At 39.7% G+C, this 13810-nt stretch overlaps 1 protein-coding gene across 1 annotated transcript in view; it reads left to right on the top strand.

Moving 5' to 3' along the window:
* The first annotated feature begins 657 nt into the window (after positions 1 to 657).
* The window catches only part of RAB38 (RAB38, member RAS oncogene family), a 65745-nt gene continuing 52592 nt past the window's right edge, over positions 658 to 13810 (top strand). Inside the window, exon 1 of the mRNA XM_002822334.4 lies at positions 658 to 978. Coding sequence (XP_002822380.1) covers positions 777 to 978 — 202 coding nt within the window. The 5' untranslated portion in view covers positions 658 to 776. The remainder of the gene's footprint in view (positions 979 to 13810) is intronic.

The raw sequence follows: 13810 nt of genomic DNA, 5'->3' as shown, positions 1-13810 counted from the left end.
ATCTGACCGATTGTTAAAACTGTCTTTCTGTGCAGCTCAGAGTTTTTAGGATATGAGAAGAGGCTAAAACTCACGAGTGCCCTTGGCATTTTCGGCCCAATTGTCCTCCTTGTTAACTGATTACCAGTTGAATGGGTGTGAAAAGTGCTCTGTGTTCACACCTCCAAGCTGCTGAGAGGTCAGCATTGCCATTCATTGAGAAATAACAGGCTGTGGGAGCTCAAATGACTTACTTATGGTTCCTCAACTTAAAAACCAGGGCACGCAGGAACCAAGCCCAGCCAGTATTGGGCTTCCTAATACTGTACTTTCTCTCTCCAGTGTGGGGTGGTTCGGAAGCCTGTGACTTCAGACCTGTGTTCATCGGGGCCTTTCACCGGCCATCTCCCGCAGAGTACTTTTTCGCAATCAGTTTTATCGCAAGCAAAACGTGGAAAATAAGATCCACACCTGACAAGTTTGTGCCCAGGGTCACAGGCGAAAACACCTCTTCGGAAACTCTAAAGCGCCGGATAAATAAGCGCTGCAACAGGCAACCACACGCGAACCCCTTTCAGCTGCCAGTCCCGGGACTCGCTCCTGTCTCCTCCCCTCTCCAAGACCGCGGAGTAGGAAGGAGGATTAACCCCTGGGGGAGGAGTTCCGCCCCCCCAGCCCCCGCCCCGCCGCCCACGCCTCTCTCTGCACCTACACTTGAGCTCCCCAAGTCTCCCTCGTGCGCAGAGCCGAGGCTGCGCTTCCCTGGTCAGGCACTGCACGGCTGGCCGGCCGCCAGGATGCAGGCCCCGCACAAGGAGCACCTGTACAAGTTGCTGGTGATTGGCGACCTGGGCGTGGGGAAGACCAGCATCATCAAGCGCTACGTGCACCAGAACTTCTCCTCTCACTACCGGGCCACAATCGGCGTGGACTTCGCGCTCAAGGTGCTCCACTGGGACCCAGAGACTGTGGTGCGCCTCCAGCTCTGGGATATCGCAGGTGAGCGCCGGGGGAGGGGGTCAGGGGGCTAGAGCGCCTCGCGGCCAGTTTCCAGTCTGGAGGCAGCGGCTTGCGGCCAAGCGTGAGATTAAAATCACTAGGTCGCGAGGCAGTTTTTCCTGGTGGGCTGGAAACTTAGTTTCAAAGAAAAGAAAAAAGTTTGAAACTTCAAGTGCATTCCCTGGCGCTTTTGGGCTATTGCTTTAGCTCCTTCCCGCACGGTCCCCTGGGATCTCTCTGCCCAGAACAGGCCTCCCCAGGGAACCAGAGGAAGATTGTCTGCAATTGCATTCTGTTCTCCACTCCAGCTCGTTTTCTGGGCGCGGGCATTTCTGCCAGTGACGCAGCCCAGTGTCACGCACGTCCTTCCGTGCAGGGGCCGACCGAGGGGAAGCCCCTAGGCTGGTTCACAGCGGAAACCGGGATAGTTCCAGGCTAGCTGGAGTTTGCCCATTCCTGTCTTCAGTGGCTCACTTTATTTCAAATTTTGTCACCTTTCTCTCTGCCGTTAAGACAAAGGAGTTTGAGGGTTTTTGTTTTGTTTTGTTTTTTTTGCTTTTTGCTTACAGTAAGCCAAGTACTTTTGTGTGTATATGTCAGGGGCAAAGTATTCTTTCTCCCTCTCTTTCTGTATTTCTCTCTCTCTGGCTCTCTTGTCTTCTGTGAAAAGGAGGTTGTGTGTATATTTTAAGGCCATTTTTATGTAAGGGCCTAAGATAGCCTTATGATTTCTTGATTTGGCCCTAAAGTTTTCATTGAGAGATCTGGAAAATGAGAGGTTGTTTGTTTTTGTTTTTTACAGTATTTAAAATCAGATTTTGACTCCACAGGTTTGTACCAGAAGTTAGGCCTAGTCAAAAGTGAGGGTGCAATGTATCTACTCCAAGTGTGAATCCTTGGACAAGGCTGTTTGCAACCTGGTCATGACCAACTCCTCATTACAGATTTTAGCCCTGCCACTAACTAACCTGTTCAGTGGCTTTGGACTAGTCTCTTCAGCTCAGTTGCATCACTGTTAAGTGGAAAGGAGTTGGGCAAGGGTCAAGGATCTTCCTGCTCAGAAGTTTTAAAGTCTTCTGGGATTCTCCATGGGAACAACTTCAAACAGTCTTATTTCATGGTCTGTGACACCAGGAACCTTTCGTTATAAGTGCTGGACCCAAACTAGCCACTTCTGTTTCAGAAAATGGATTCATTTTAGCTGATGCATTTGATTGGAAACTCTTTATCATGGCTTGAAACCAGAACAAAAGTGGAAAATTTTTGAAAGGGCATTTGTGATCTGGGGACTTCATGCCTCTTTAATCATGAACTGCCAGGCCTTTTTCTTTTAGTATGTGAACAGTGAACAGATTCATGCATTTGGAGTCATCTTCAGCTGCTCTAGTAGCAAGGGGGTTATCAGAGAACAGAAAATGTTATCAGCCACTGTTGGATGGGGCTTTTTCATCTAAAAAATTTCTCTCTGTGTACTTTCTTGCTGCATGTCATAATGTCTGAAAACCCTTCTGGCTGCCCGAAAGTCCTCAGGATTCAGATTTAGAAACAGCTTACTGTTTAAACAGGGATGTAGCTGTAATTTGGACTTTTATGTACAATCCAGGTAACAGCATGACAGCAGAGAAGTTCTATGTCTGTAGATTTCAATCTCCTCACATAAACAGAAGAGATGGAAGGCTATAGTGATTAATAGCTCAAATTCCAGAGTTGAACTGCCTCCGTCTGGATCCTTACTTTACTCTGCATGTAGTAGGCAATCTTAGATAAGTTCTCTAACCTCCTTGTTTTAGTTTCCTTACTTGTAAACAGAGAGAATGCTTTCTTCCAATAGATGACAGGTAAGCAACCAACAGTGCTAGCTGAAGGTGATCATGCCTGTTCTCTAGGAGATCTGCAAGGATTATTATCACACTAGCTACCATTTTTTAAGCCTGTATAAATGCTAGGCAAGAAGGATATGATATACAAGTGCTTATTAATTCCTAATAAATTGTGATCCCAATATTACATATATATTTTGTCCTCAGGTTATCACCATTTTCAGCAATTTAACTCCCAAGCTCGAAAGCACTTCGTTAGCCATGTTTGTAGACTGAAGTTGCAGTGAAGACTATAGTCACAGAAGTCTGTATAAATAAGAAATCTGAAGTCTTGGGAAGTTCTTTCTACAGATATTGTGGTGGTGTTACGTTCAACATCTCAGTAGAGGAACTTGTTTTTCCCAGAGCTCTAATGCTCAGTGGTAACCTGTCTTTAGCAGCCTTAAGCCCAAAGGCCCTGTTAGCTGAATTAGAGATTGGACAGCAGGCACAGTGAATTGGGTGAAAGCTAGGCCACTGTGGGAAATGGTTGGAACATGCATGTGCTCCACGTTTCATGGTTTAAGCTGCATAGGGAGCCATGTGGGTTAGGAGTTCATGTGAAATCCAGCCTCAACTGCCCACCCAGACTCCAGTCAGCCAGGTGTACCTTATAGTACTTTCAAATCACAGCCTGTCTGTCCACAGATAAGAATGCATCTCTCCCTCCTTAGTGTTCAACTCTGGTGTGTCCCCAGAGAGAACAGGTTGTAGAGGTTAGTGGGCCTAGCTTTGAGAAGGTTGTGGGTGTTCAGTGAGATAGAGAAGACCTGCACTGTTCTGATAGGATATCATATACATTTGTTATTAAGGGAATCTTGGCTCAGCTAGACTCTTGATATCATTTGGTTCAATGCCAAATAGGGCCCTTTTTAATCCACTAAATTCCCATGATGTATCTCCTGTAGCCATGTGGATTGGCCAGTCTGATCTTGAAAGACTCCAAAAAGTATCTGTGGGGTCTTGTGAAGTAGGCCTTGAAACAAGGTGATAAATCCCACCAAACCCCATAGGGGACAGCAGTTGGCCTGGATTCCAGTGATTCCATGCTAGAGGGTCACCTGGGTCAGCTGTGTGTTCAGAGGCTCTTGATAGAGTCAGAGAAATGAAATAACTTTGCCTGAGGCCACCCAGCTAGTAGAGGAAGAGCCAGATTTGACCCGGTTCTGTTTGACTCAGAGTCAAGCAGTGCTGTTTGCACTTGCTGGCCTGTGAGTGCCTGGCACACAGCTGGCCCACAGGGATTATGCCTTCTTCCTTTTTAAAGGTGTTGTTTCATTAGTAGGTGGGTTAAACTTATCTTCTCCTTTCTAACTGGATTTTTGATATTATTAAGTACCACTGTGCATTCAGTGAAAAGGAATGAATTAAAATCTATTTCTGAAAATTTTATCTTGATTAGGATGTGAATTTATAGAGTTTTTAAAAAATAGGTCAATTAGGGAAAATGAAAACAAAAAGTTCACACTTGAGACTCCACTTTTTTATTACTCTCCAAATCCAGAGACTATAATTGCTCATTCACCCTTTCAAAAAGAACTATACTATTTTGTCTAGAACTCTTGATGTGCTTTGGGACTCTGATGCAGGCATTGGGACATTTATAGGGATAGTAGCTAATATTTCTTAAGCCCTTATTCTTATGAATGTCCAGGCATATTTAATCTATAATTTCCCAGTATAATAGCTGGTTAGGCCACTAGAATTTAAAATTGACCATTGAATCTGTTTTCAAAAGATTTGCTCTACTGTCCTTAATTTAAAAACAGAGGACTTCAGACATAGTTTAAATATATTCTAAATTATAGATACTCTGAAAATGTAATTAGGCAAACTGTGAAACCTTGCCAAACCTCAATTGCCTCATCTATAAAATGATGATTATTTAATTTTCCTGTGATACTTATTTTATCTTTTGTAGTCTCTGTAAGCAAAAGGTTATATTATCACTGTCCTCAGGGTATAGGTAGCACATGGTCATTTATTCCAGCTTCTTTACTTACTAGCTTTGTGACTTGTGCAAGTTACTTAGCCTCTGTGCTTTGGTTTTCTGTCTGTAAAATGGGAATAATAACAATACCTGCATCTTAGTATTTTTGTAAGAATGAAATGAGTTAATTTATGCAAAGCTGTGCCTGATACATAATAAATGCTGAATGAGTGTTAGCTATTATTCCTGTTGTCATAATTGTTATTATTACAGACTATTTTCACATACATTTTCCCACTTCATCTCCCCAGCATTGCTGAGGGTGTAGACAAGCAGATGGTCCTAAACCCAATTTTATTTAAAAAGATAAAAAATGAGAGAGGTAAGAGAGTTGCCTTAGATCATAAATGGCAGAGGAGAATAGGAACAGTCGGCCTGTTTAGCTTCAGCTTATTTGTATGAGCAAGATAACCAAGTCTGTTGGTAATCAAAAAACCCAACTCCAGTTTTATATTGCTATAGTAGAAAATAAATTAAGTTGGCAGACAATTTAGAGAGTGTTTCGACTGTTTCTTTGCCATGTAAAAGTTTGACTGCAGAGCTCTGCTAAATAACAAATGTCTCTAAATACTTAAAATAAGATCTACCCCATAAGAAAAATATTTCCACTCAAGGCACAACTATACCAGCTTCCCTCACCTAAGCCATGTGACATGGCAGCAGAAGAATACATTAACTGTCCCATAGACAAAGTAATAGGATGAAGGCAGCCTGGGCCCAGTGTCAGGAGTCCTTGGGCTAACTGACTCTTCACACCAGCAACTCGGACACTTATTTGGGTCACAGTGATATGTTGTTTTAGAGTTTGTAAAGTTCTTTCAGGTTGTGAAATTCAACCAAATATAGGGTTCGGACTTAACTATCTCTTTAGTACCGATTTCTAAAAGACTATTTCTTCAAGCAGTTGTACAAGATGGGTCTTAAATGTCAAAGTAGTAGGTCTAGGAATGTAGAAAGAGCTAAATTTGGCGATGAGTGTGTCAAATAAAACCCCCCAAAATGCATATCGAGTCTGAGCCATGCTCCACTGGGCAGTTTATTGCCTTGTTTCTAGCCTAGCTAATTACAGATTTTCTAAATGCCACGTGAAATAACATGCTATGTGCTTACGGGTAACTAATGTGTACAGTGAGCAAAAATGGTGAACTTTCAAAGTAGGAATGAGGGATATATGGAGAAAACGCCTGAAGGCAGGACATGTCGTGTTGTCTGGGTTTTAGAGGACTGATTCTGATAGAAAAGCAAGTAGCAGCTTGACCAAGGAAAGCTAAGGCATTTGAGAGTGGGAGGGGATTGGAAAAAGTAGCTCTATATGTGTGATTGGTTTCTTCAGCAAATATATGTACGTATATATAAAGTGCCTGGTATGTGAAAGTACTTAGGTGAGGGAAAAACAAAGAAGGATAATAATTGAATAAGATTTAATTCTTCATCCCAACTTCATCAGCATGATGACACAAAAACAAATCACTGTAACAATAAGTAAAGAGCATTGATAGACGTAACTTCAGAACACTCTCATGGTGCAGAGATGTTGTCCACACCTCGTTCTCCTACTCTCTGAGACTAAATCTGAGGAAGTTGACAAAACCTCAGGGCTAGTGTGATGTTTCTTGTGCTCTTACCTAGCACCAGTCATTCCCTGTGAGTGTGCCAGGGCTGCACAACTTGAGACAGAATTTCATCATCTGGCCCTCTAATTCGATCTCCTTTGCTTGAGGATCTCATGCATTCCCAGGGCTTTAACTCTATGCAGATGACTTTAAAACTGTGCCTATATCCTTGACTACTCATGAGCTCAGGCTTACAATTCCATCTTCCTGCTGAACATCTCCTCTACAGTATCTCACCTATACTGCCTGTGAACATATGCATAACAAAGTGTGTGAAAACAGGATTGTTTTTTCTATTAATAAAGTAATATGTGCTCAGTGTAGCAAAGCTGGAAAACAGAAAAGAAAAACAAGAAAGAAATACAAACAATGTATGCATATTTGCCTCCACTTAATGATAAGTAGTAAATGATGCTATTTGTAAGTCTAAACTAGACATTTGTCCACATTCACCGGACTTTCTAGTTTGTGTTAACCAGAATACCTTACCCCCAGTTACTTAGACTTGAAACCTCTGCCATCTTTTCTCTTTTGACCCTCATATGTCACCAGTCTCCAAGTCAAATAGTACATATGCCTCTCTTTTCCCACTGCCATAGACCAGAGACAGCACTCTTTTACATGCCTGTTCTGGATCATAGCCTCTTAGCTAGCTCTAATCTCTGCCTCCTCCAGTTCTCAGGTGTATGAAAGCCAAATTTATCTTCCCAGAACATCTTTCTTTTCTATTGGCTATAGATGACACATGCTGTGATGAGAACAATGGAGGGGATGATAATAAGGTATTAGGGGGGCTGATAATTAGAAAATTAGAAATAAGATAGATCCAAGTCATAGAGAGATTGAGGAATGGGTTTGTGAAATCCTTGAATTTAAGAAGTGACTGGAGTCTTTGAGGCCTGGTGAAGTCAAAAGGAAACCCAGGATGTCTCTCCTATTGTGGTCTTCTTGTGAGGAACAAAGAAACTGTCATTAAGGGCTCAAGTGCTACTTAATTTTTTTGTTTTATTTTACTACATTTTATATAAAATGCAGTTTTAAAACTTGAAGATTTGAGAAATATAAGATCTTGCCTGAGAAAATTTATTAATTCACTTGATAAGCAGAGAAATTTAGGGGTGATCGAAATAGGTTGATCTTTGCTCTTACGGACTTTTAGAGTCTGGTGTGGCATAAAGATATTTATTTCAAAATAATTATTTAGGCATTGAAAAGTGATCTGATGGGAAAGTATCAGGTGCTAAAAGAAAGTCAACCAGGGGGCTTACCCTAGCCATAACATGGAGATGAGAAGACATCATGCGGGCTTCAGTAATCTGACCTAGCTGAAGATTACAATGTGTGAGGAAGGGGGTGTTAAGAGGGATGCAGCACACAAATTAGGAAAGGTCATATATGCCAAATTAAGTGTTAAGAATAGTGAAAGTGAAAATTCCTTACATTTATCAGTTTATCAAAGCAACATTTGCAATTTAAATACCACAGTAATTCTAACAAATAGGTCCTCTTACTTCCAGTTTCAAAAATGAGGAAGTTGCGCCAAGCATAAGTAGAACATGACACCTGGTACATAATTGTTGCTTAGTAAAAGTAGTTTGGTGTTAAGCAGTCACTGAGGTTCATACTAAAGTCATCACTCATCTGGTAAATTTTTGAGAATAGATGTTTTGAGTTACACTTAGAATCCTTTCTCTCCCTCTTCTGATGATTCACTTTGGAGATTCCTTGAAAGCTTTCAAACCATTGAGAAGCTTTATTTATGTTACTTTCTTAGATTCTGGGATGCATATTCCCAGAAGAATACGGCAGACCTATTGCTCCTGGGGTGGGAATCAGGTTTGTTCCAGCAAGGGATGATCCTTGTCTTCTAGGATGGTGAACTAGACTGATGTCCTTCAACTTGGCAAGGTCAAGTCTGAGACTCTAGCCCGGAGTTCTTAATAATTGAGTTTTACTCATTTTTTCAGCTGTTCAGGAATTTAAGAAGTTATGTGATCTTAAATTACTCTTTGAAAATAATTCGGGTTTTAACTTCTACCGTTCTCTCCTTCCTTTCATTGCCCACTCTCAAGTACTAATTAAATTTTGTCTTTTCTACCTTGTAAAATAAATATCTCATCCATCTTTTCAATAGCCACATCTTCTTCACAACTCGCCGGAACTGTTGCAGCAGTTGCCTCCTGCCCATCCCCTCCTCCAGCTTCCCTGCCCATCAGTTTGTAATCAATAGTGGTGATACCCCTCATCATGGTGTTTGTTGTTCTCCAGTTGATATTCTCATTTGGGACCCATCAGTGGAGCCACAGCATTTTTAGAATTAAAGGCTGAACTTTTTAGCATGGCAGTCAGGACCATCGTAACTGTCACTCATTTGTCATTCATTCCAGTCTTATCTCTCACATCTATGATTTTTACATTCCGGATATCTTACAGTGGCCCCAGTATACCTACCTTCCCCTTTATGCTGTGGCTCACACAGTTGTCTCTGGCTAAAAAAAAAGCACATTCCTCTTGTTAACATAGATAACTCCTATGAGTCCTTTTCACTCTATCAATATCACCTCCTCCAGAATGTCTGTTGAAACCATGAGACTCAGGGAAACACTTTCTCTCCTTCCATAAAGTTCCATGATTACTCCAGATAGAAATAGTTTACTATTGCATTGGAATGTCTTTTTCCTCTAAAGTGTATCCCTGGGTCCTAACATAGTATTTGGACATGTGGTAGGGACTCAAGTAGTATTTGTTCAATAAAGTTTTTCAGTCAACTATTGCATCAGTGCCTTAATTCTAAGACATATCATTGATCTAAATATTTCTTCAATAAAAAAATAGACTTCTGTTCATGATTGAAAAACTTCATAACTTTATAAACATTAATATATAAAAGTATAATTTAGAATTGAGAAATATGGCAACCACTTTTCTTAAGGAGACATTCTATTTTCTTTTCCAACCATGAAAACTGGGAAGTGTCCTTAAATATCATTCTTAAAAGCTGTGTTTTTGCATTTAACAGTCTCCATAATTTGAAGTGAAATGTCATTCATTTGGATGTCAAATGGCAAAACTATATCTTTTTTATAATTTAAGGGTATATTATATAAAATAATAACTTTGTGAAAGGTAATTTTACAGAGTGAAAACCCTGAGTACTCATCAAAACCGTATCAGTCATTTTATGGATGAGCAAGCTTGATCTGGAAGGGAGGTGACATTAGTTTCTCAGGCCCACAGAGCTTGTTAATGGTAGAATTAGAACCAGAACACAAGATTACCTGGCTTATAACCAAGGAAGCTTGAATAATTAAAAACGTATTTTTTAACACTAGGTGTTTGGGTGCTGTCTTCAGCATTGAGTTACAATGATGATCAAATTGGGAAGGCACCCAGCCCTGTGGAAGTTCATGCAGTGGAGAAGAGGAGATAATGGCATAGCACTGGGGACACCCAAAGTCATCCGCAGTTTGGCTTTAAATAGCATTTCTAATATCATTTTCTCCCTCCCTCCATGATGAGGTCTAAATTTCAACCATTTGAACTCCTTGCCATTCCTGGTTCATTTCCGTGCTTATTGCCTCTGAGGCTTTGCTCCTGCTTGCCCTGCTGGTTCATGTGTCCTTCCCTTTGGAAGCACGTCCAAATCCTACCTGGTGTCTAAGACCTATCTGAAAAGGCAACTCCTCTACAGAGACTTTCCTAGTTCTCTCTGTCAGTAGTAACTTCTTCCTCCCTTGAGTCCCATGCAACTTTTCTTTCCCTTGTTTGTAGCACTTCTCTAGTTAAGCTTTGTGTTACAGTTATTTTCTACCTACCCAAATTTCCTTCATGATTTTTAGTAAATCCTGCCATGAGTTATTTGCTGCATAATTTAATGAAATTACTATAGAGTCAGCAAAGAAGTAGAGAAGAAGAAACAGCAAGAATGAGGAGAACCTAGCAAGGGCAGGCTTTTGGAAGCAAGAGGTAGACAATTTAAGAAAAGGATAGTTAAAAGTTTCAAATGTGTTATGACTTTTTGCTCTGAGTCTCTGCTTTTTGTAGTTGTGTTATTCTGATGTATTATTTAACCTTTGTGCCTTGTCACTTTTATTTAAATATAACTTTCAATTAGTTTATCAGCCTTGCATAAAACTGCTCTTTTAAGAAGAGTGATGAAAACTTATTGATTTACTTTATTTTTGGTTAGACTGTTTTCCCTATAACATGCTATAAATAGCCACCAATTATTAAGTGTCAGGCATAGTTTTATGCATTCATATGCATTATTTTATTTACAGCTCATAATGAGCTTAACTGATGGACACTGTTATTAACCCTACTATAGAGATGAGAGAACTATACACAGGCCAGAAAACAGATAAACAAGCTAACAAGCACAGAAAACTTTTCAGAAGTCTTACCAATAGTAAGAGGTCATGCTGGGATATGCACCGAGATTTGTCTAACTACAAATCCTATTTTCTAGCCATGCTATTCTACTGTTTCCTAATGCATTATAAACAGCATAATAGTTTTTACATCTCGTGGGTTGTTATACATTGCTTTTAGAAGGTGCTCATTATATATTTTAAAATAGTAATTTATTAATTTTTAACCTGTATACTTTTGGATAGATCTAATTATTGAATGAGTTGAATTTTTTGCATGCATCATTGCTGACACCATATGGTTGGTTTGACTTATTAACAGTCATCTTCATATACTACTTTTAGGCAGGAAAACCACTGTGCCTGAGGGACAGAAGTCTCTAGTTTAAAAATTAAAGCTAAGAATAGCTGTAGTGCTTGTTGGTATCAGAATACAAAGATTTATATGGTGGTAGAAGGATCTGTATGCATGTATTGTGTGGTGTGTGTGTCTTAAAAAAAAAATTACACTTGACTAGCGGCTACAGCACAAGTTCTCAAACTTTCTCAGTTCACCGCATCCAAATCCTTAGTGTTTTGGATTTTTTCATTGTGCCTCTAGGCCAAAAGCACTACCTAACAATCCTGTTCATTAAATAGCACCAAACAACTTAATAAGTGTTATGTTCTAACAACTTAATAGCCATAAGAAAAAAAAAAGAGAGCATATAAATTAAAAGAAAATTATTTTTGTTTCATTGTTAATCTCTACAGTTTACTACAGGCATGTGTATGGCTTTGGCCATGAAACACCCTCTCAAACCTTTGAGCCAGAGTGGATGCCACTACCATACCACCGTCATTTCCTTTTTCACATTGATTTTCACATGATTTTTGCTTTTCATCACAGAAACTTCCAAACTCCAGTTTCAAACAGATATAATGACATCAAAAGGAATATAGTGTTAACACTGTGAACTACCTCAAGCTAGTAGTTCCTGGGGTGTCTAATGGATCTTGAGTACTACCGTATTTGCCTTGAAAATTTAAAATATCCTGTTTCACCCATGTGAGTTCACCATGGCACCCCCCAGAGCACCTTGGCATATATTTTGGGAGTTATAACTCTAGAGGAATCTGGAAATTCCTTAAGAGTGAAACCTTTAGAGTCCAGGATCTCTTGGGGGTTATTTATAAAATTTTATTTAATGGCTGCTGACTGGTATTGTCTCAAATGCCAAATAATTCAAAAATAGGTTTTTTATGTAATACATTTGAGCTTACAGTTCAGAGGTATTTTAGGTTGTTTATTTAATTATAAACATGAGATGCTGGTACTTCTGTCTTGATTCACTCCAACCTCTCATCCATGACTTGGTTTCCTTCCTTCCCCCCCTTTATCCACTGTTGCACCATACATTGCTAGATGATCTTTTATCTCCATCCACATGAGTTATTTGCTTAAGCTGGTAGCATTGGGCTCCAGTCTAAAATTATTCTGACAAAAAATCTGTTGGGCTACTGTATTAGTACTCATTTTCACATACACACATATATATCACATGCACTGCCTTAAATTTAAATATACATTCAGAATTTAATGAGAATACTTTCGAAAATGTATTTCAAAAGTAGATCACTGTAATCCATCCACCTTTTGTTCTATAAGGTAATTATGAACAACAATAAAGCCAATATTTACCTTTTATGCCATTTTATTCTCTTGTTCACTTTAGCTTACTTAATTCAATGTACTTCATCTAGCTTTATCTTCTTGTTGAATAGAGACAAAATTTGCCTGTAAGAGGTGATAACTAACAGTAGGGTAAAATAAGAGCCATTGTTTATGGGGGAACTAAGGAAATTGCCAAAAGAGTTTGGGTGGTTCTGAATTGTGAACAGATATTTTTCAGATGGGATCTTAAAAATGGCAAGTTCAGTAGGCATAAAAGTAAATGAGTTAGATCAAAGATCTTCTTTTATTCAGCCTACACCTTTTCCTGCTGGAGTTCCCTCTTGCAAATAAGAAATAAGTATTAATTGTTATTTCATTATGCAAAGAGTACTTGTATTACTAGTTCCATTCTATTCTGGAAGTGCATTGTGAGCATAAACTAACAGCCTCTCAGGATACCTGTGTTATGAAGACACTGAGTATAGTAATTGAGTAATTCTACACTGGACTCAAGGAATCAACAGTGTAATTGTGGACACAGGCTGCACAGGTTTGTAGCACATAAAAAGCAGTACAAGGTAGGGCCTGATCAAATGGTTGAGTGAGTGATCCAGTTAGTCAGTGCTGTGGGAATATGGAAGAGCGAAGAGATGAGTGTGAGCCCAGGCAGTCATAAAAGTCTCCAAGAAGGTGGAGCTTGGGTACAACCTTAAAGAATGGGTAGAATCTGGTTAGGTGAAGGATGAGGGAGAGGGCACCTTTCAGTGGGAGTGGATTTGCCATGGTATGGGAGTAAGTGGAAGCAAGAAGCAGAACTTAGTAGAGCCTAGCAAGGCATAGGTTGAGACAAAACCTTGACCTCATTCTGAAAATTAGCCTTTAACTTGTAGATCTAAGTGTGCAACCTCAAAAATCCCACAGGAGGTCAGAGGGTGGAATGGAATCATCATGAAGGCAAGGATTTTTTTCTAGTTATTAGAACAAAACTAGTAACCAGCTGTATGTTCTAGTTATATGTTCCTAGTTATAGTTCTGGAAAATTATAGGGATTAAATTTTTTTGTTAAATGAATGAATGAGATTAGACGAGATGAAATTAGACAATCTTAACTAAGGTGATTTCAGTGGGAGTGGAAAGAAAGTGATGAATGCAACAGACCAGACATGACAGAAAACTCTTAAATACCTAATAAGCCTGCAAGTATCCATGGGGAGAGGAGTAAGGAATTAAGAATTATTCCTTCACTCAGCATGGAGACCATATTGAATGCTTACTATATAGAGTGCAGTGCTTGTCACAGGGGCTGCAGAAATTTGGTTCTGGCTATAGGGTAACTTGTTATTTTG

Source organism: Pongo abelii, chromosome 9, assembly GCF_028885655.2.
Source record: "Pongo abelii isolate AG06213 chromosome 9, NHGRI_mPonAbe1-v2.0_pri, whole genome shotgun sequence".
Classification (NCBI taxonomy): Eukaryota; Metazoa; Chordata; class Mammalia; order Primates; family Hominidae; genus Pongo; species Pongo abelii.
Note: the sequence above shows the minus strand (reverse complement) of the source record. Positions and strands in the feature narration are given on the sequence as shown.